This window comes from Mytilus trossulus, unplaced genomic scaffold, assembly GCF_036588685.1.
Source record: "Mytilus trossulus isolate FHL-02 unplaced genomic scaffold, PNRI_Mtr1.1.1.hap1 h1tg000486l__unscaffolded, whole genome shotgun sequence".
NCBI lineage: Eukaryota > Metazoa > Mollusca > Bivalvia > Mytilida > Mytilidae > Mytilus > Mytilus trossulus.
This window is the reverse complement of record NW_026963378.1, coordinates 85,091-105,511: the sequence shown is the minus strand read 5'-3', so window position 1 is coordinate 105,511 and position 20,421 is coordinate 85,091. Positions and strand designations below refer to the sequence as shown.

General features: G+C 31.1%; 1 protein-coding gene across 1 annotated transcript in view; it reads left to right on the top strand.

Moving 5' to 3' along the window:
• Positions 1 to 498: 498 nt before the first annotated feature.
• LOC134702468 (laminin subunit beta-2-like) overlaps positions 499 to 20,421 on the top strand; it is a 42,703-nt gene continuing 22,780 nt past the window's right edge. The window contains exons 1-12 of the mRNA XM_063563367.1: positions 499 to 528; positions 1,907 to 1,965; positions 5,581 to 5,656; positions 11,618 to 11,713; positions 11,986 to 12,069; positions 12,584 to 12,775; positions 13,143 to 13,238; positions 15,030 to 15,174; positions 15,529 to 15,689; positions 16,020 to 16,136; positions 16,367 to 16,461; positions 18,636 to 18,769. Coding sequence (XP_063419437.1) covers positions 499 to 528; positions 1,907 to 1,965; positions 5,581 to 5,656; positions 11,618 to 11,713; positions 11,986 to 12,069; positions 12,584 to 12,775; positions 13,143 to 13,238; positions 15,030 to 15,174; positions 15,529 to 15,689; positions 16,020 to 16,136; positions 16,367 to 16,461; positions 18,636 to 18,769 — 1,285 coding nt within the window. The remainder of the gene's footprint in view (positions 529 to 1,906; positions 1,966 to 5,580; positions 5,657 to 11,617; positions 11,714 to 11,985; positions 12,070 to 12,583; positions 12,776 to 13,142; positions 13,239 to 15,029; positions 15,175 to 15,528; positions 15,690 to 16,019; positions 16,137 to 16,366; positions 16,462 to 18,635; positions 18,770 to 20,421) is intronic.

The following is a 20,421-nucleotide window of genomic DNA, read 5'->3' as shown; positions in this document are numbered from 1 at the left end:
TAAAGCCAAAATATGCAATTTTTAATGACCTTACAACAGTATCGTACTTTAAAAGACTGTTATAAATCAATATAAAATAAATAAAGGAACTAAAAGAGCAAAAAAACCCAAACTTCAGGGGTTCAAATTAACGTTTGGTATTGGAAGGTACTGTGACCTGTGACATGCCAAACTGAAAGGTCCACAACTTAAATTCTTTTATTTCTTTTAATTGAAATATTTCATAACTCAGTAAGGCCACACCAATTTAATTTCTTGTACTACATACTTTTTTATGTTTGAAAATTGACTGTCTTTGAATTCAATGGAACCCCAAATGAAAAAAAAAATGATTTGGTTGAGTTTCTATTGTTAAGAATGCTTTCACGTCAAAAGTGATGTTTTAGTGTAGGCTTTTGAAAATATTACCCATAATGCATTAGATACTGAAACAACGTAGTGACAAATATTGTGTGTTGCTAAGATATTGATATATGACTATTTTTTCAGAAACTTAAGATGGCTGAAGATTTGTTAAAACAACCAGATGTAAGTTGTTATTATTAGTATCAAGGTTTAAACAGCTTTAATATAAACCGTAGAATGTTTTATATTAACTAAAGTGTTTGTCGTGTGTCTTCATGACATTGCCAGATTTCCAAGTTTTTCTTGCTCATTATGACCATAGTAGAAAAATATATCTTTTTTTGACAAGTGGCTTTTAAGCTCACCTTTCCAAAGGCACTTGGCATCCCGCTGTTGTCCTCTTCAGTCAGGTGTAAACTATTTGAAATATTTTCCACTCTGAAACTACTGAACCAATTCCAACATAACTTCAGCTGAATGATCCTTAGGGTATCTAGAAAACACATGGCGGCAATGGCTAAAAAAGAATATAGAGGTAAAATGCAGGTTATGGCTTACATCTCAAAAATCAAAGCATTTAAAGCAAATGTGACATGGGCTTAAAGTGTTCATTGGGTGAAGTTCTTTCATGCATGAAACTTTTAGTTGAATCTGATAACCTATTGTTGGGTTGCTGACACTAAATTGGTAATTTTTAGGAAATTTTTCAGATTTTGGTTTCTTAAATATGTATTAATGATAAATATAAATTGTAAACAGCAAAAATGTTCTACAAAGTGAGATCTACAAATAAGTTTATATGATCAAAATTGTCAATTGACCCTTCAAGGAATTTATTTTTAATTGGCCTTTAAAGATATTTTTCACAATTTGTTCATCCAGTTTGCTTATATTTTTTTTTTACTTCGAAAAATGTTCTCCTTAAATGAATCTGCTGAATCAATTTCAGCGAAACTTAATTTAAATCTAAATTTTGTATTTTATTTCCTTGTACATTGTATGTCCGGAAAAATAATCTTATATGCAGCATGAGGGGCATCATCTCATTTACTTTTTATGCCCCACCTACGATAGTAGATAGGCATTATGTTTTCTGGTCTGTGTGTCCCTTCGTCTGTCTGTTAGTTCGTCCGTCCGTCTGTCTGTCCCGCTTCAGGTTAAGGTTTTGGTCAAGGTAGTTTTTGATGAAGTTGAAGTCCAATGCTTAGTACACATGTTCCTTATGATATCTTTCTAATTTTAAAGCCAAATTAAACTTTTGACCCTAATTTCACGGTCCACTGAACATAGAAAATGAAAGTGCATGTTTCAGGTTTAAATTTTTGGTCAAGGTAGTTTTTGATGAAGTTGAACTCCAATCAACTTGAAACTAATAGAACACATGTTCCCTATGATATTATCTTTCTAATTTGAATGCCTAATTATATTTTTTATCCAATTTCATGGTCCATTGAACATGGAAAATGATAGTGCCTGCTAAGTGCCAGTGGGGCAACCGTGTACTTTGGACACATTCTTGTTTATATATATTATGTGAAACAATATTTTCTTTTTGATATAGGTAGAGGAGGAGGAAGATTTCCAAAGATTCATGCAAAGTATTGGTGATTTAGAAGAAGAGTAGGTTTATAAATAATTTTTTGTTTGATATTATTGTACAATATTGAAAAAATAGGAATAGAGGGAAACTAAAAGGTAAACAAGCAAATTTTAAGGTGTAGGTTCATTAAGGCCCCTTTTTGGCCCCAAAATATAGTTTTACAAAATTGTGAAAATGTTATCTTTTAGCCATTGACTGGAAAGTACAAAAACTAATTGAATCAATTGAAATAGACACTTAAGTGTTTAAAAAGTGTCCAATATCTTACGTTAGATGAACCTCGGCCCTTACCAGACCTTCTACCTTACATATTGCCTTTGTTTCACATAAACACACTGGAACCGAAAAGCTGTATTTCAAAACTAAATAATGATTTGGTTCCAGAAGAAAACAAAAGCACATTTATATATAAGACCATGCCAAATGAAAATCTTGTTTGGGATTCCCTGCTTGTTGAAAAAAGTCATAAAAAAACAAACTTGCATCCAATGAGAGTCTTAACGCATTCTGAACTTTTATTTTAATTTTTTTAAGTTAATTGTGCATTTGACACAGATCAAGAGCTACATTTTAACAATGTCTTCAAGATTATCAATTATCTGAGCCAACATATTACTGCAGGATAGTCGTTATACATTTAGAGTTCTTATTTACAGTAATATGTTTTATGGTCCGCTAAAATCAACGTAACAACTAACACATTATATTAACGATACAGGCCACATATGTGACAGTTTATGTTTCAAAATCAATCTTATCAAAAGATACATGTATAAAATTTGCATACACTATAATTTAAGGTACCAATTATGAATTTAGATAATCATTTACAGCAGTGTTCTCCCTAGAAATTTTGGATAGCATCACATTTTGTGTAAAAAAAAATAACGATTTCTTTTTAATGTCATTTGTTGCGTCGCGCTGATGCTCTATTTCCTTTATATGTTTTAGTTTATAATGTTCAATTCATAACTGAGAATACAATTAAACTATAACAACAAAAACAGTTGTTTCAGTTTATGTTTTCTTTATTCCTTTATAGTTACAGAATTATTTTTTTCCTCTTGTGCCAAATAAAAATAAATATGTGCTTTCAGTTACCCAACAATAAGTTAAATGAATGAATGGTTCATTATAGTGCAACCTGTATATATATATAAAACTCAATATGTTATACACAAAATTAACTATTTTTTTTATATTACATTAAGTAAAGATAAAGTAGCAAAAGTAGCCAAAAAAATATCAATTTAAAAACTTTTTTTTATCATGTTTATGAAATTCAATGTTTCATGGTACTCAATGAATTAGTCCCTGTTGTTTCTTATCTTTACATCAAAATGAAATGTATTTTGTTATCTAAGTTATCTTACAAATAGTCTATTAATGCGTAGTTTTCTCTATTGGTATATTTTTAGCATCACTTGGCGTCCATCGTCGTCTGTCATCGTCGTAAACTATTTCAAGAATCTTCTCCTCTGAAACTACTCGGCCAAATACTTCCAAACTCTAACTGAATGTTCCTTAGGGTATCTAGTTTATAAATTGTATCCAAAGTTTTGATCTATCAACAAACATGGTCGCCATTGCTAAAAATAGAACATAGAGGTCAAATGCAGTTTTTGGCTTATATCTCAAAAACAAAAGCATTTAGAGCAAATCTGGCATGGGGTAAAAATGTTCATTAGGTGAAGATCTATCAGTACTGAATTTTCAGATGAATCAAACAACCCATTGATGGGTTGCTGCCACTTAATTGGTAATTTTAAGGAAATTATGCAGTTTTTGGTCATTATCTTGAATATTATGATAGATAAATTTAAACTGTAAACAGCAAAAATGATCAGCAAAGTAAGATCTACAAATAAGTTAATTTGACCAAAATTGTCAATTGACCCCTTAATGACAATTTTTCACAATTTGTTCATCATATTTGCTAACTTTAAAAAATCTTCTCCTCTTAAACTACTCAACCAAATTCAACCAAACTTGAACTGAATGATCAGTAGGGTGTATAAAATAAAGTTTGTGTTTTATTTTCTATTTCGTCAAAAACATGGCCATCATGGCTAAAAATAGAACACAGGGTAAAATGCAGTTTTTGGCTTATATCTCAAAAACTCCAGCATTTTGAGCAAATAAGACAAGAAGTTAAAGTATTTATTAGGTCAAGGTCTACCTGTCCTGCAATTTTCAGCCGAATCTAGTAACTGGTTTAATGGTATAATGCCCCTGAATTGATGATTTTAAAGAAATTTTGCAGTTTTTGGTTATTATTTTTATTATCTGCCCTGAAATATTTAGATGAATCTGACAACTCTTTGCTAGGTTGCTGCCCCTAAATTGGTAATTTTAAGGAAATTTTGCTGTTATGGGTTATTATCTTGAATATTATTATAGATAGAGATAAACTGTAAACAGCAATAATGTACAGCAATTTAAGACTCAAAAATAAGTCAAAATGACCAAAATGGTCAATTTGTCACGGAATAGAAGTTCCTTCATAATGTAAGTTCCAAATGGAAAAAATATTTTGGAATATAACTTCCACAGGAATAAATATTACAGTAGATGTTCCTTAAGGAATAAATAGTATAGAATATTTATTCCATTAGGTACAGGTATTATGCCATTGTTTATAATAAAGTTTCCGCTGGAACTTCTGTTAGGTGGAACAAATATACGTTGACAAATTGACCCCCTGAGAAGTTATTGTCCTTTATGATCAATTTTTAACAATTTTCATAAAATTTTTACTAACATTTTCCACTGAAACTACACGGACAAGTTCATTATAGATAGAGATAATTGTAAGCAGCAAGAATGTTCAGTAAAGTAAGATGTACAAACACATCACAATCACCTGAACATAATTTTGTCATGAACTGTCTGCTTCCTTTGTTTGATTCACATATACCAAGGTGAGCGAGACAGGTTCTTTAGAGCCTCTAGTTTCATTTACATCTAATACATCTAAATCAACATTGTCTGTTGTGTAATCCCTTGTCAGTAAGTGCCAAAATTATTTTGGTGTCAACTTCCTTTTACCTCTTTAATGCGAACACCTGTAAAAACCAAACAAAACGCAAAGTCTTGTGGATGTTCAGTTTGGGCAGGTGTCACTGTATAAATATTAAAAAAAGATGTAGTATGATTGCCAATGAGACAACTCTCCACAAGAGACCAAAATGACACAAAGATTAACAATTATAGGTAACTGTACAGCCTTCAACAATGAGCAAAGCCCATACTGCATAATCAGCTATAAAAGGCCCTGAAATGAAAATTTAAAGCAATTCAAACCAGAAAACTAACAGCCTTATCTATATAAAAGAAATCAATGAAAAGCAAATAATTATGTAACACATAAACAAACGACAACCACCGAGTAAATGGCTCCTGACTTGGGACAAGCACATTCATACATAATGTGGCAGGGTTATAAACATGTAAGTGGGATCCCAACCTCCCTAATCTGGGACAGTGGTATAACAGTACAACATAAGAACGAACTATAAAAATCAGTTGAAAAAGGCTTTACTCATCAGATGGACAAAAATACAAGCAATTTCTTTATTTCAGTAATATGTTTTAATGTCAATATGAATTACAATGTATGTTGATTTCATATTCAGAATAGAAGAAATAGATTATCAGGATCATTATGAACAAACTATTAAAGAATTAGAAGAAAAACTTAGGAAAGAACAGGTATACTTCTTATTCTATATCCTTACTAGTAAAAGATCATTGTATACTTATGTTGTATTAATAACCTTACTTTTAACTTGAAATTATAACATCCATAATATATCATTGTTTTGTGTTTTGCTGCACATGCTTGTTTTTAGCATTTAGAGTTCATAGTTAGGCTATTGAGGATCAATACTTAGTCACATTCAAAAAGAAGACGATGAATAAAGTCAACAACTTTGTTATGAAAAAGTTTCTTTTTAGCTCACCTTGCCCTTTAAAGTGAGCTTAGGCCACGGTTTTTTTATTTGTTGGTTTACAGATTTTCCCCATGAAAAAGTCTGGTCGGTCGGTCAGGAAAAAAAAGAAAAAAATATCTTTCAAGACAGAAAAAAAATGCAAAATAAATATACATTTCACCTTTCTAACAAAATGTTTTTTATGCTATTTTGTCATCATTTCAAATTTAAGTTCGATGAAATATTCTTGCTCAGCTGTCATAAATAACGCATGACATTGTCTGATGATTTGCCGTAAAAAAGGGGGGTGTTCACAGACAAAGACGAAATTAAATCGTCATTTCACAAACAAGAAAACAAATTTGCGTAGCTCTTAATCAATTCCAGAAAACTTTGTGAGTATCTTCAAAAACAAAAACTGATAAAGAAACAAATGTTAAAAACGTCGTACGAAAATAAGTTTCAACACACGTGTCAAAAACGTAATAGACTCATCCGCGGAAAAAAACGAGAATATCGGGTTATCTGGTGTCCATTCCCATTTTTTATCCAAATGGACGATATTTTTTTTTTTTATTATCCATGAAACAAGAAAATTCTAAATGACTTGTTGATATTCAGAACTTTTACTTCCAAGGTGCTTTCCAAGTCTATTTCTATGAGATTATGCATCTTACAGACTGATGACATATAAGGGAAACGAACTTATTGTGTTATTGGTTTTAAACACAGATTTCGTTCCGCAAAATTATTTGCGTAAACAACATTTCAAGGTCAGTTATAATTGATTTGTCTTTTTTTAGAAACGTAAACTGGAAGTTTTATTTTTTCACAACAGAGAGTGTTATCAATTTTGTTAGTGATTCATGCATTTCATTTCATAAAAAAAGAAGAATTTAATTATTTTTTAGGAATAATGCATTTGTTTGGGTCAGCTGGAATAAAAAAGCATGGAAAGTCAATTTTATTTTTATTCTAGGAGTCGGCAAAATCGGGTCGGCGGATCCGTAAAACAACAAATTAAAAAATCCTGGCCTTATCTCGTTTCTCAGCGTTCTTATCTTATACAAAAATCTTCTCTAAAACTATTATGGGCCAAATATACCAAACTTTGTCACAATCATCATTGGGGTATATAGTTTAAATAAAATAGTTTTTGTCTGGTGACCTGGCAAACCAACCAAGATGGCCACCATGACTAAAAATAGAACAGAAGGAGAAGGGTACAATGTATATTTTGGCTTGAATCTCTGAAACCAAAGCATTTAGAGCAATCTGACATGGAGTAAAGTTGTTTATCAGGTCAAGATCGATCTATACTGAAATTTTCAGAAGAATCAGATACTTCAGGCATCCCATTTTGGGGTTGCTGCCCCTGAATTGTTAATTTTATGAAAATTTTGCAGCTTTTGGTTACTATCTTGAATATTATTATATGGCCGTCTTAGACAGGAGGTTACTTTTTATCATATTATGGTATTCCGTCTGTCATCCACAATTACAAAAAAAACGCTTTTAATAAATTTTATGAGACTTTGTTGAATTGTTTATAATCTATTGACATAAGCTCCCTTTCGATTTTTCATAAATATCAGATTTTTAGTTCTTTGTTATGAAGTTTTATCCTTAAAAAAAAGAGGATTTTTCCCGTTTTTGGACAATAACTAAAAAATGCTTCCATCAATTTGAATGAAACTTTGGTGAATTGATTGTTTATTTCGGGGTCAGACCTATAGATATATTTTTCATAATCAAAACTGTATGACTTTTGTAGGGTTTTACCTGGCCTTTCAAAAAAATCTTGTTTCAGGGTACGGTTTCCTGCTCCGATAAGAGCTACAGTGGCTGCAAATAAGTTTTCAATTTTCACTGCTAAAAAAACAGACTGTTTACAGTGTTGTCTCCCCTTGAAACATGTATATTTTATATAATTTTTTAAATTATTTCAATCATACAACCTGTTTTAATTGAAAGCTTATTAACTAATTTTTACAATCAAATACAAAAAACATGATACTTTTTCACCAAGTAAGTAAGTAAACAAAGGTTTCCCTCCATGGTTATTTTTAGTTGGGGAATAACCCCTAGTTTTTAGTACGAAACTGTTTATAGCACCCTATATAGCAGTTTGACAAACACCAATTTTGATCATTGAGAAGCTTGATATCCTTTTTACAACACAACTTAATTAAAATGTTTAGCTGACTTTACAGAGTTATCTCCCTGTAGTGTTGGGTACCACCTTAAGTCACCTTTTAAGTAACTGCAGAAAATGTTATCTTTTTACATTTTCTTGATAAAAAAACACTTCCAGCCATACATACCATTATGAAACTTGCTTTTTCAACATTTTTTTACAGTTTGATGAAGGTATTGAAATTTTTATGCCCCATTCAAAGCTCCAGATAAGAATTATCAAATTGGAGTTTTTACCAAACATTTTTTATTTAGAGTGAAATAGTTTTTCAATTGCATTAATAATTTCAATTCACCCCTCGGGCAAATATCAAATTGGATTGCTCACCACCATTAAGCTCCCTCAAGAATTGTTTTTTTTCATCAACACGATATTTTTGTGTTCACTCATCAACTAAAAGGAAATATATATATATATGTCTAGCGGGACGTCTGCAGTGCAGACGATTTTGTGTCACGATATCACAGTAGCATGGGTTCGAATCCCGGCGAGGGATCTGATGATCTCAAAAGATCATTGGATGATTTTAAGGGTCATGACCTTTTTAGCTAACTGGATGAATCAAAATATGCTAACAGGTGTTAATAAAATTGACAACTTCGTGCAATGTGAAAGGCACTCGAAGGGAATTTTCGGTTAACAAAAAAGAAAATGTATTTTTTAATCATTAGAGAAACAGATTCTTACATAGTTACTCGTGGATTATCGGATTTATCAAATCTCAATAGTTAAACTATAAATTTTAAAGTCCTCGCCGAGGCGGCTCGGACTTTAAAATTGATAATTTAACTATCTCGATTGGATAAATCCAATAATCCACTGGTATCAATGTAAGAATCTCTATATATATATATATATACTCTTAACTAATAATATAAAATGTTTTTGTCTTATTTTATTTGTACCTGGATTTACTTGTCCTTTATTAGTACATTTGGTTTCCGATGCTGACTTCATATAAGTGATTCGGCCTTTTATGTTCCATTTGATTTCATTCTGCAAGTTCTAACCCTCGTTCTTGTTCTTGTTTAGGATTGCAAACAGTCGAACGACCCCATGCTATCATCATAAATCCTCAGCTCTCAAAAAGAAGCTAAAACATGCTTCTTTTTGATAGTTTTACCAGAAATTTACTTTCTTTTAATTCATTGCTAAGTGTAATTAATGTTAAATCCCGAGTAGTACAAAAAGAATTATGACGACATGGCTAATGCAAATTTGATATAGACACATAAGATCAAAGTGTTTTCATCACCACATGAACCTTTAAGCAACGGAAAATTTCAACAGGGATCCTTTCAATGCTCTATTTTTAGAGCAAAATGGTGGGTTGAACCTGGTTTTGTGGCATGCCAAACCTCACACTTTTATGGCCATGTGAAATATAACATCAAAATGACAACACAACACCACAGGACTACAATATGAATAAATTGGAGAACACAATTGACAAAGAATCACCCGAGCAACAGCCAACAAAAGGCAACAAGTTCAAAATTTTGATACACCAGAAGTGCAAGAATGATTCTATTCATTAAACACGTACTAAGCTGTACACTGATATTTTTTTTCATAATTTTAAAACTGGATACTGAAGGAGATTTGAACCGTTTCGTAGTTGACATTAACAAAAATACGGTATCACTCTGGTCCATATGATGTGCTCTTTTTTTTCCATCATTTAAACTGCCGTTATAAAAGCATAAAATCTTTTGTAAGACCCTTATGTTTCTATCTCTTGCAAACATAGTGAGAATGAATGTTGAATAGGGTGTTTAGGGACATGCTTTTTTTGGTTATTTTGAAATGGTGTTAAACAAAAACTAAACCAGAACATTTTACCAGGTTTTGGACGTTTACCTGTGTATGTAGATTCTTAATTTTTGGTCCCGTTTTCAAATTGGTTTTCATTGAGGTCCAAAGGGTCCAAAATTAAATTAAGTTTGATTTTAACCAAAATTGAATTCATGGGCTTCTTTGATATGCTGAATCTGAACATGTATTTATATTTTTAACTGGATTTTTGTGACAAAAATGTCGGTTATTGAATTGGGGATGTAGGGCAGATGGGCGGCAATCAAATGTTGTCTGTGCATTAACTCATGAACCGTTCAACCAAAGCTCTTCAAATTTTAAAATGTTGTTACTGACAACTAAATGAATAATGGCGATTTTGATTTAACCGTTCAGGAGTTATGGTTCTTGAAAGATTGAAAAATGGAGTTTCCAGTCATGTCCCTGCATTTATGCATGAACTGTTCTACCAAAGCTTCCCAAATTTTAATGTGTTGTTACTGATGACAAAATGGAGGTCTAGTTCAATAATGACGATTTTGACTTTTACCGTTCAGTAGTTATGGTTCTTGAAAGATTGAAAAATGGAGTTTCCAGTCTTGTCCGTGCATTTACACATGAACTGTTCTACCAAAGCTTTTAAAATTTTTAAATGTTGTTACTGATGCCAAAATAGAGGTCAACTTCAATAATGACGATTTTGACCTTTACTGTTCAGGAGTTATGGTTCTTGAAAGATTGTAAAATGGCTTTTCCATTCACGTTGTTGCATTTACTCATGAACCATTCAATCTAAGCTTTTCAAATTTTAATATGTTGATACTGATGACAAAATGGAGGTCAAATTTGATATTGACAATTTTCACTTTCACCATTCATCAGTAATGGTTCTTGTGATATTGCCAGGACACAAATAAATGTTAATAAATCTGGTTTGCTGTCGTTGTGACAGCCTCTTGTTGATTTTGGGCCCAGTTTTCAAGTTGGTCCAAATCAGGATCCAAAATTATAATATTAAGTATTGTGCAATAGCAAGAAATTTTCAATTGCACAGTATTCAGCAATAGCAAGAAATCTTCGATTGCACAGTATTGTGCAAGAGCAAGTCTTTTCAATTGCACAGTATTGCGCAATAGCAAGAAATATATAATTGCACAATATTGTGAAATAGCAAGATTTTTTTTAATTGGAGTTATCTTTCTTTGTCCAGAATAGTAGTTGAATCAACTTAAATCATTGTTTTATACAATATACTGTGGATTCACTTTTATTCGTAGTATACCAATTTTCGTGGGTTTCGTGGGTCACAGCAAACCACAAATTTAAGAATTCGAATAATCCCGATAAATGTGTATGGAGTCTGCTGTTTATTTCAGGTTATGTTATGCAGTTCTAGTAAAGTGTTGACTTAAGCAATACATATTGTAACATAAAACATGTGACTTTCTCTAAAACGAATCAAATTTGTTAAAATATACAAATCAATAATGTATTCCAATATTTGAGCAAAAATGTGAATAGTGGTAGATTTCTATATTTGAGCAAAATGTGAATACTGTTACATTTCAATATTTGAGCAAAATATGAATACTGTTACATTTCAATATTTAAGCAAAATGTGAATACTGTAACATTTCAATATTTGAGGAAAATGTGAATACTGTTGTGTCACAATATTTGAGCAAAATGTGAATCCTGATGGATTTCATATTTGAACAAAAATGTGAATTAATATTGTTTCATATGCAGGATGCCTTAGACAACCATGCCAGAGTTCTGAGGGAGAAAGACAGCATGATTAAAAGACTTCAAACTAGTTTGGCAGAGAAAGAGAGAAATCTTGAGGTAATTGTTTATATGCCATGCCATGAATAGTAAGAAAAAACGATTTGGCTAAAAACAAGTTCAAAATTGATTTAATATTCCCTGTAAGTTTTTTTTTCATATAATCAAATTCACTCATTTAAGTTAACTATTAATTTTAATATGATGTTTACCAAGTATTTCATCATTTATAAACAATCATGTCTGTAATTTATTGTTATTCAATTTATTACAAATCCTGCAAACCATTGAATAAAATATTAACATACACAGTGTAACTTTTTTTTATCTAGACTTCACAGTGGAGTGTCAATTCCAGTAATGAAGAGTTAAATAGATTAAAGAAACAGTTGAAGGAGAAAGATGATTTATTGCAGGTACAGTAGTTATACTCAAATTATTGCCATTATGGTGTAAAGTTGTTAGATCAATCAGATTGGACTATATTTATTTTTTGCAAGAAATTATTTATTTCATTCTATTTCCTCCATTGTACTAGTTCTACTTGCTATTTATTTCATTCTTTTTCCTACAAGATCTACTCCCTGAGTCTTAATATTAAAGCTGACTATTTTGACTTCAAGTTGACTACAGTCTTTAATCTTCCTCATTAATTTTGCATTCTTAAAGGTAAATTATCTAATACCGAATAGATAAAGCTCTTCAATGATATTTGCCAAAAACCACACAATTCAACTGTCAAGATGGCCACAATAAAATTATTTTTTAACTAAAAAAATCTTAGGGTATGAGAACAAGCAGATAAAGTTTTCCAAAATTGTGTTATTAAATATATTTATTCCTGGATAGAATATTGTGGTGAATGTTTTGTAAGTTTCCTAAGGTGTTACCCAGAGAGTTAGTTAAAAGGGTCCTTATTTTCACCTACAGGATGTGATGTCTGAGCAGTCTAAGGCAACAGCAGCCAATGCAGAGGCTCTGAATAATCTACTGAAGAAACTGAAGTCTAAAGACGAGGACATACGAGAGTTGATGGAGAGATCTAATAAAGAAATGTCAGATCTCCATAACAAACTTCAACAGTTACAAGCAGAACTTAATAGAAAACAACTAAGTTCAAAGGTAGGTCAAGTTTTCATGAATTATTAATAAGTTTTTTCAACTGTTTGTCAATATATAACAGTCCAAAGGCATTTCATAGTTTTGTTTAGGTCTGAGAATTTTCTTTTTTTAAAGAATTTGGTATCGGCAAATGGCAGAATTGTCAAAATCTTCTAAATTTATTCACATATTGTTGAGTCTGGTTGATTTTGAGCCAGGCATATGATATAGATACTTTTAAAGGATGACTGAATTATAAAAAAAAAAGAGACTATTATAGCAACTCAGATTTATATCTAATGATTATATAGAAATATTACCTAATAAGTCTTGTACTAATAAAATATCAAATTTATCGAAAACTTTAAACTGATTTTGTTTTATTTAGAGTTCAGAAGACCAACTTATTGATATTGAACAGGATCACAGACAGGGCATAGACAAACTTGCTGGAGCACTTAAGGATAAGGACAAAACTATTGAGGTAAGAGGGAGAATGTAACCAAGCTTTTTAAAATTGTTTGTGTGTGAAGTTCATAAGTCGTTTTCATTTCTGTTATTTGTTGATGCCCATAGTTGTCTCATTTTGATCTGAGTCACAAACAAGTTTTCTCAAACACTGATTTGAACTGAATTGGATTGATGATTAAAAGTTTCAATATGCATCTATAGTGTACCATACCAGTTCATTTTTTTTGAAAATTGTTGAAAATATAGGGGTTGTGTATTTCAATGATGGCTTATATCAAAATTCTTGAACATGTCCTGGATATATTAATATTAATTTGGGTTCGACGACTTACAGAAAAGAGCGACGATTTACAGAAAAGAACCGAAAAGGATATTGTTTTTTTTTGTAATAGAAGGAAATAAGCAAATTGCATTTAATCATTGAAAAATTCATACAGTGACAGGACTAATTTTAAATCATATATAAAAAATTATGTGGAAAATTACAGGTAGGTTCGGATGCCTATCTTATAGAATAGAAAAATAGAAAAGATTTGTTTTATTCACCAAATAAGGGCCCCTAGGAGGGCATATAGCATACAAACAATAACATATGCAATACACAGACAATAGATATGTTATATGAGTAATAAAAAAAATACTACAGGAAACACGCAAAAAAATAATAGCAATATACTATAAATCAATTAATACTAGTGTTGAGCTCCAAGTCTATTAGTGTATTTTACCTATAAAAAGAAAAACAAGAAGTATTAGTAGGTAGTGATGAGAAATATATATACACATATAAATACATTAAATTACACACAGGTTTTTTTTTAAATAAATTAATTTACTGCACGCGTTGCTGTTTTATCGTAGTTGTCCTATCAGCCAGTTTCCTTTTCCTCTGACCTTTCTTCTTTCCTTTCGACCTAGCTTTATTGACCACTCGTCTACCATCTGTTGACTTAACCAATTTGTTCTTCATACATACGGTATCGTTGGAACCTGGCAAAATATTTGTACCTTTCCATTAAAGTTTTGTTTGCCCAAACATGCCTGTCAATCTTAAAATGTTTGTGTGTGCTCGCAAGCGTATAAGGTCCTCTCCCTATCACTGTTCACTATCGTCTGCAATAGATATACCATTTCTTCCAAAAATGCGTTGCTCCGGCGATATCTAATCTGTCCTTTCTATGCATCCCAACTCCATTTTTCATCTTTTCTGAAACTCAAAGGTTTATTTTCAAATGCCGTGTACATAATACATAGGTTGCTTCAGGAATACTTTTGACAATGGATTTAACTAAAGATCCTTCTTGATCGGAACCAATGACCAATTCCGAGGTTTCCACGGGCAATATGCTGACATCTTATAATAAACAAACAAAATATTTTTTCGCAAGGATAAACATTTATAGAACGATTATATTTACTTTTCATTTATTTTTACTGCATATTATTAAAATCATGTAAAACGCTCAATTCAACGTTTAAACCAGATGCATTTATATTTATTTAATAAATATGTATATACATGTATATGGATCCTCTTTTCGGTCCTTTTCGTTTCATTTTGGTCCTTTTCGGTTCTTTTCGGTTCTTTTCTGTAAATTTGCTCTTTTCTGTAAATCGTTGGACCGATATTTTAGTGTTGGCTTAAGAAAAAAAAGTCTGTGTTACTATTAACATAGAGTGTATATGATTTTAATATGTTTTGCTTGTCAATTTATGCCAGAAAAGATCAGGAAAGATAATAGCAATTTCACAGGCAGTCGTATAAAATGACAACAAATAACTATAGATCTTATTATTTATGTAGACCTTGGTAGAAAGTTGGCAGGAAAACGACAAACTAATCAAAAGATTACAGCAGGTAACTGCAGCTTCACGTGGAACTATAATGGATAATAACAGGCTTAGAGATGAGGCTGATAAACTTAGGAATCAGTTAGCTAAGAAAAAAGGTATTCACAATATAGTTTTAGTCTTAGTGGGGTTTTTAAAAGAAAAACTAAATTAAAAATGTCCTATTATAGGACTTTCATAACTGCCTATAATATTAATTAAGGTATGGGTTTTCCTCATTGTTAAAGGTTGAACAGGTTGAACTTATAATTTTTTTGATCTTCATCATTTTGATTGCTGTACGTCTCATTGTTATATATATATAATCATATCACATTTTAAAGTAAGATTTATTTTATGGAGATCATTGATAATTTTTACCATAAAAATGAAATAGAATGTTTAACAGTTGAAAGACTTGCCATTAAATGTTATCATTGAAAGAAACTTAATCAAATACTATCATTTCACAGATGAAATTAGCGAATTAAAGCTTCAGTTAGACAGAGATGGATCAAGGAGTCCCAAAGCAGGATTTCATGTAGTCTTGGAGGAACTGAAACTTCAATTGGCAGTTAAAACAGAGGCTCTTAAAGCTGCTAAACAAACAGAAGAAGACTTCAGGGAACAAATTGTAAGTTGGAGTGAAAAACTTTGTTAAACCTATGTGAAGCTTTAATTTTTGACAGATGCGGCATTTAGTGTAACCATTGTCTGTTGTATGTATGTCAGGACGTCCCAAAATAAGTTTGTGTTCACTTTCTCAAGTTTGCCTTTACCAAATGTTAGGAAATTATACACAATGCTAATTCCCATAAATTTTATAAAACACAGTTCAAATTTGGATGGAGTCACTTTTACAGTTCTCAAGTCACAAATGTATGTCTTTATAACAGTATCAAGATCACTTTTAATTTTATTAGCAAAAAGTATGTTATCTTTCATTTTGTTTCCAATTTTATAGAATTCTTTACGAAAGCAACTTGAATCGGCTCACCAGAGTATGAAAGAAGTACACACAACAGAAAAACAAGTGTACTACATGAGAGACAACTCTGATGGAAATGGACATTCTGACCAGGTTAGAATTATCTCCCTTGGAATATGTATTTATTTATTCACTGAATAGATCTTTAAATTTGATAGAAGATTAAAGAAATTATCCAGGATGTCAAAATATTCAATGTGTTTTTTATATAAAAAAAATAATGAAATTCTTAATCAACTTTCCTTGAAATATTAAGTATGGTTGAACTAAATTACAAAAAAAAATTAGGTTGTTCAAGGATGATATGTGTTTTCTTTTCACAGTACCAGGACTTCATACAAAGAGAATTGAAAGAGTTGCACAGGATTCAGGAAGCTGAGAAACAAATTCTGTTGGATCTAAAGGAAAAATCAATGTTGTGAGTACTTTATTACTTTTATTGCTTTCAGACCCCTCTATAATGTAATTGTTACATATAGAGACCATGTAAGTCAAACATATTCTTTTTGAAGGAGACAATTTTGAATTCCATATTCCCAAGACACACAACTGATAAAAAACTGATTTTATTCCTAAAAGTTTATTAACTTTCAAATAGAAAATAATATGTTTTTGACAATATTTAATATTATAATTCTTAATTCTCAATGTCAATAAAAAAGTAAAACAAGATTACTGTTTGTCTAAAGGAACAAATATTCCACACACAGTACATTTAAAGGGGATTAATTATGTTGATATTTAATGGAATATTTTCATTTAAATCATAATTTGAATTAAAATATAAAATATTTTAATTCATACATGTGTTGGACTGTGAAACTCAGATCAGGAGATTTGGAAATTTTGGTCAGGAGATTAGGACTCAGATCAGGAGGTTTTTTATCGACATAAATTTTGTCGTAAATGTAACCATATGATGTAGAAATTGTGGTTTTTCTTCAAATGTCCATCAAATTGTAATATGTTTATAGTACCTTTATTGCCTCTCTATTTGAATAAAATAAAATATTAAGAAGAATCTGTTTCTTGTTTTAATTGTTTTGTTTTTGATAAATGATTGTTCACTGCTTGCAAATAAATCATTATATTTATTTATCTTATCTGTATAGATTTTTGTTTATGTCTCCATCTCCATATCATTGGTAAATGTACAGACAAATAAGAAAAAAATAAGCTCCACATGTATATTTGCAACATCATCATGATCATAAATAAATTAAAAAAATAACATACACTAACACTAGTACTGCATGGCTTTTAAGCATTATGAAAGTCATATTTGTAAAAACTTTAAAAGACTTAAACAGTGTAAAATGTTTAGCTATTTCGTAGCTTACACAATAAAATCTAGTATATACTAACAATCACAAATATAAATTTGAAGGTTTCACTGGGAATTACACTAACTAGAACTTTTATAAGTCTAAATGTACATTGAATATTGTTTATTCAAAAAGGAATTGTAAACAGATTTGCAATATAATTCTTGAAAGGAGGTCTAGATTGCTAAAATAATTTATAATTTTATATTTTTTTATTTGTTCCAAAACATTTAAACTCATTTAATCAACATCCTTTTATGATTATTTGATTAAAATATTAATAATTTATAGTCTTTTTACAATTAACATTTTTAAAAGCCAAATAACTGAAAACAGGATAAAACAATGGGAAGTAACAAAAAAGTATTTCAATATTCCCAATACACATCGTTTTTATAACACAACAGCAGTTAGCCAGGGGTAAACATCGTTGATTACCAGTATGTTTGACCCCCAAGCTGTCAAGTGAAGCCCTTATAATTATACATCTTCTTTGATGTACAGGTAAAATTTAACACAGGTGTCAATTACACCCGTACAATAGTATTAAGAAATGATCAAATATGGCGTCCGAAAATTTTCATTCATGAAATATTTCATAGACAGGAGTTTTTTCTCTTAAAAGGGAGGACGGGAGGAGACCCCTGAAAACGGGAGTTTTGTACTCCCGTCGGGAGGTTCACATGTATCTTAATTAAAAATGAATTCAGCTTTGTAGTAGTCAATTCACTAGTGTGAGAAATTAATTAACTGGTTTAATTAAATTTTACAATCAAAATAAAAACTGTATCACAATAATTTAACTGTTATAGAGGGGGTAGACCTGACAAACTTAAAGGGAAAGATAATTTGTCTATTTAGGAAAATAAATTATTATACTAAAATAGTTTTTAAATGCATCAATACTGGAAAATTATTCATTAAAAAGAATCAAATATTAGAACTTATGTAGATTTTAAAAGCAGCAATTTTATATTCTATAGTGAATAATTCTTAGTACCCTTCTGAAACCCCTAATGATTTATAAATGGGGGGGGGGGGGGGGGGGGGAATCTAAAAATGCTATTAAGCCAAATATGTGGTGAACTGTCCATTGGTCAATAGATTTATTCTAATTTTTCTAATGCATGTCCACCTGATTGTGTCTGAGGTTATGGATAAAATCTTGAAAACTAGGAAATAAACATTTTGATAATCCAAACATTTCTTATTGACAAATGTTTTCAACAGCTGGTATACATTTTTAGAGAAATGTATTATTTTTCAGTGAGAAATCACACAATCTAGAGGCTGAATTAGCTGCAATACAGACACTGAAAAGAGAATTAGAAGCTGGAATTCAGAGGAATAATAAACTACAGCAGCAATTGGAACAACAGAAATCCAGGTCACCCAGGAAAGGTAACTCTTCCCTTCTCATACATTTCTGGATTGTAAAATATGTGGTTTTGAGATATTTTCATTGACAAGTTATACAGATATTTTTTTTTTGTTATTGTCGAGTTGATTTATTATATTGAGGACTGAAATTGTCATTACGTTCGTCTGTGCATCCTTCCGTGCGTCTGTCTGTCCTGCTTCAGGTTTAAGTTTTTGGTCAATGAAGTTTTTGATGAAGCTGAATTAAGTCCAATCAACTTGAAACTTAGTACACTAGTTGCTTATGATACGATCTTTCTTATTTTAAAGCTCAATAGGACTTTTGACACCAATTTCATGGTCCACTGAACATATAAAATGAAAGTGGGAGTTTCAGGTTAAAGTTTTTGGTCAAGGTAGTTTTTGATGAAGTAGAAGTCGATCCAATCAACTTGAAACTTAGTACACATGTTCCCTATGATATGATCTTTCTTATTTTAATGCCAAATTAATTTTTTACCCAATTTCATGGTACATTGAACATGAAAATGATAGTAGAGCGGGGCATCCGTGTACTTTGGACACATTCTTGTTATGAATACTTCAGTAGAACATAATTGTTTGATTTTTTCAAGGGAAACAGAAGACCTAATTATGTTTATTCTTCCTTGAAATTTTAAATGAATACTTAAGGGGAACAGATTTTTTTTAATTTTTAGCTCACCTGGCCCAAAGGGCCAAGTGAGCTTTTCTCATCACTTGGCGTCCGGCGTCTGTCGTCTGGCGTTGTTAACTTTTACCAAAATCTTCTCCTCTGAAACTACTGGGCCAAATTACACCAAACTTGGCCATAACCATCATTGGGGTATCTAGTTTAAAAAATGTGTTCGGTGACCCGGCCAACCATCCAAGATGGCCGCCATGGCTAAAATAGAACATGGGGGTAAAATGCAGTTTTTGGCTTATAACTCAAAAATCAAAGCGTTTAGAGCAAATCTGACAAGGGGTAAAATTGTTAAACAGGTCAAAATCTATCTGCCCTGAAATTTTCAGATAAATAGGATAACCAATTGTTGGGTTGCTGCCCCTGAATTAGTAATTTTAAGGAAATTTTGCTGTTTTTGGTTTTTATCTTGAATATTATTATAGATAGAGATAAACTGTAAACAGCAATAATGTTCAGCAATGTAAGATTTACAAATAAGTGAACATGACTGAAATGGTCAGTTGACCCCTTTAGGAGTTATTGCCCTTTATAGTCATTTTTTAACCATTTTTCGTAAATCTTAGTTATCTTTTACAAAAATCTTCATCTCTGAAACTACTTGGCCAAATCAATCTAATCTTGGCCACAACCATCTTTGGGGTATGAAGTTTCAAAAATGTGTCCGGTGACCCGGCCATCCAATCAATATGGCCGCCATGGCAAAAAATAGAATCTGGGGTAAAATGCAGTTTTTGGCTTATAACTCAAAAACCAAAGCATTAATAGTAAATCTGACAGGGGTAAAATTGTTTATCAGGTCAAGGTCTACCTGCCCTGAAATTATCTGATGAATCTGACAACCCAGTTTTGGGATACATCCCCAGAATTAGTCATTTTAACGAAATTTTGCTATTTTTGGTTATTATCTTGAATATTATTATAGATAGAGATAAACGATACACAGCAATAATGTTCAGCAAAATAAGAT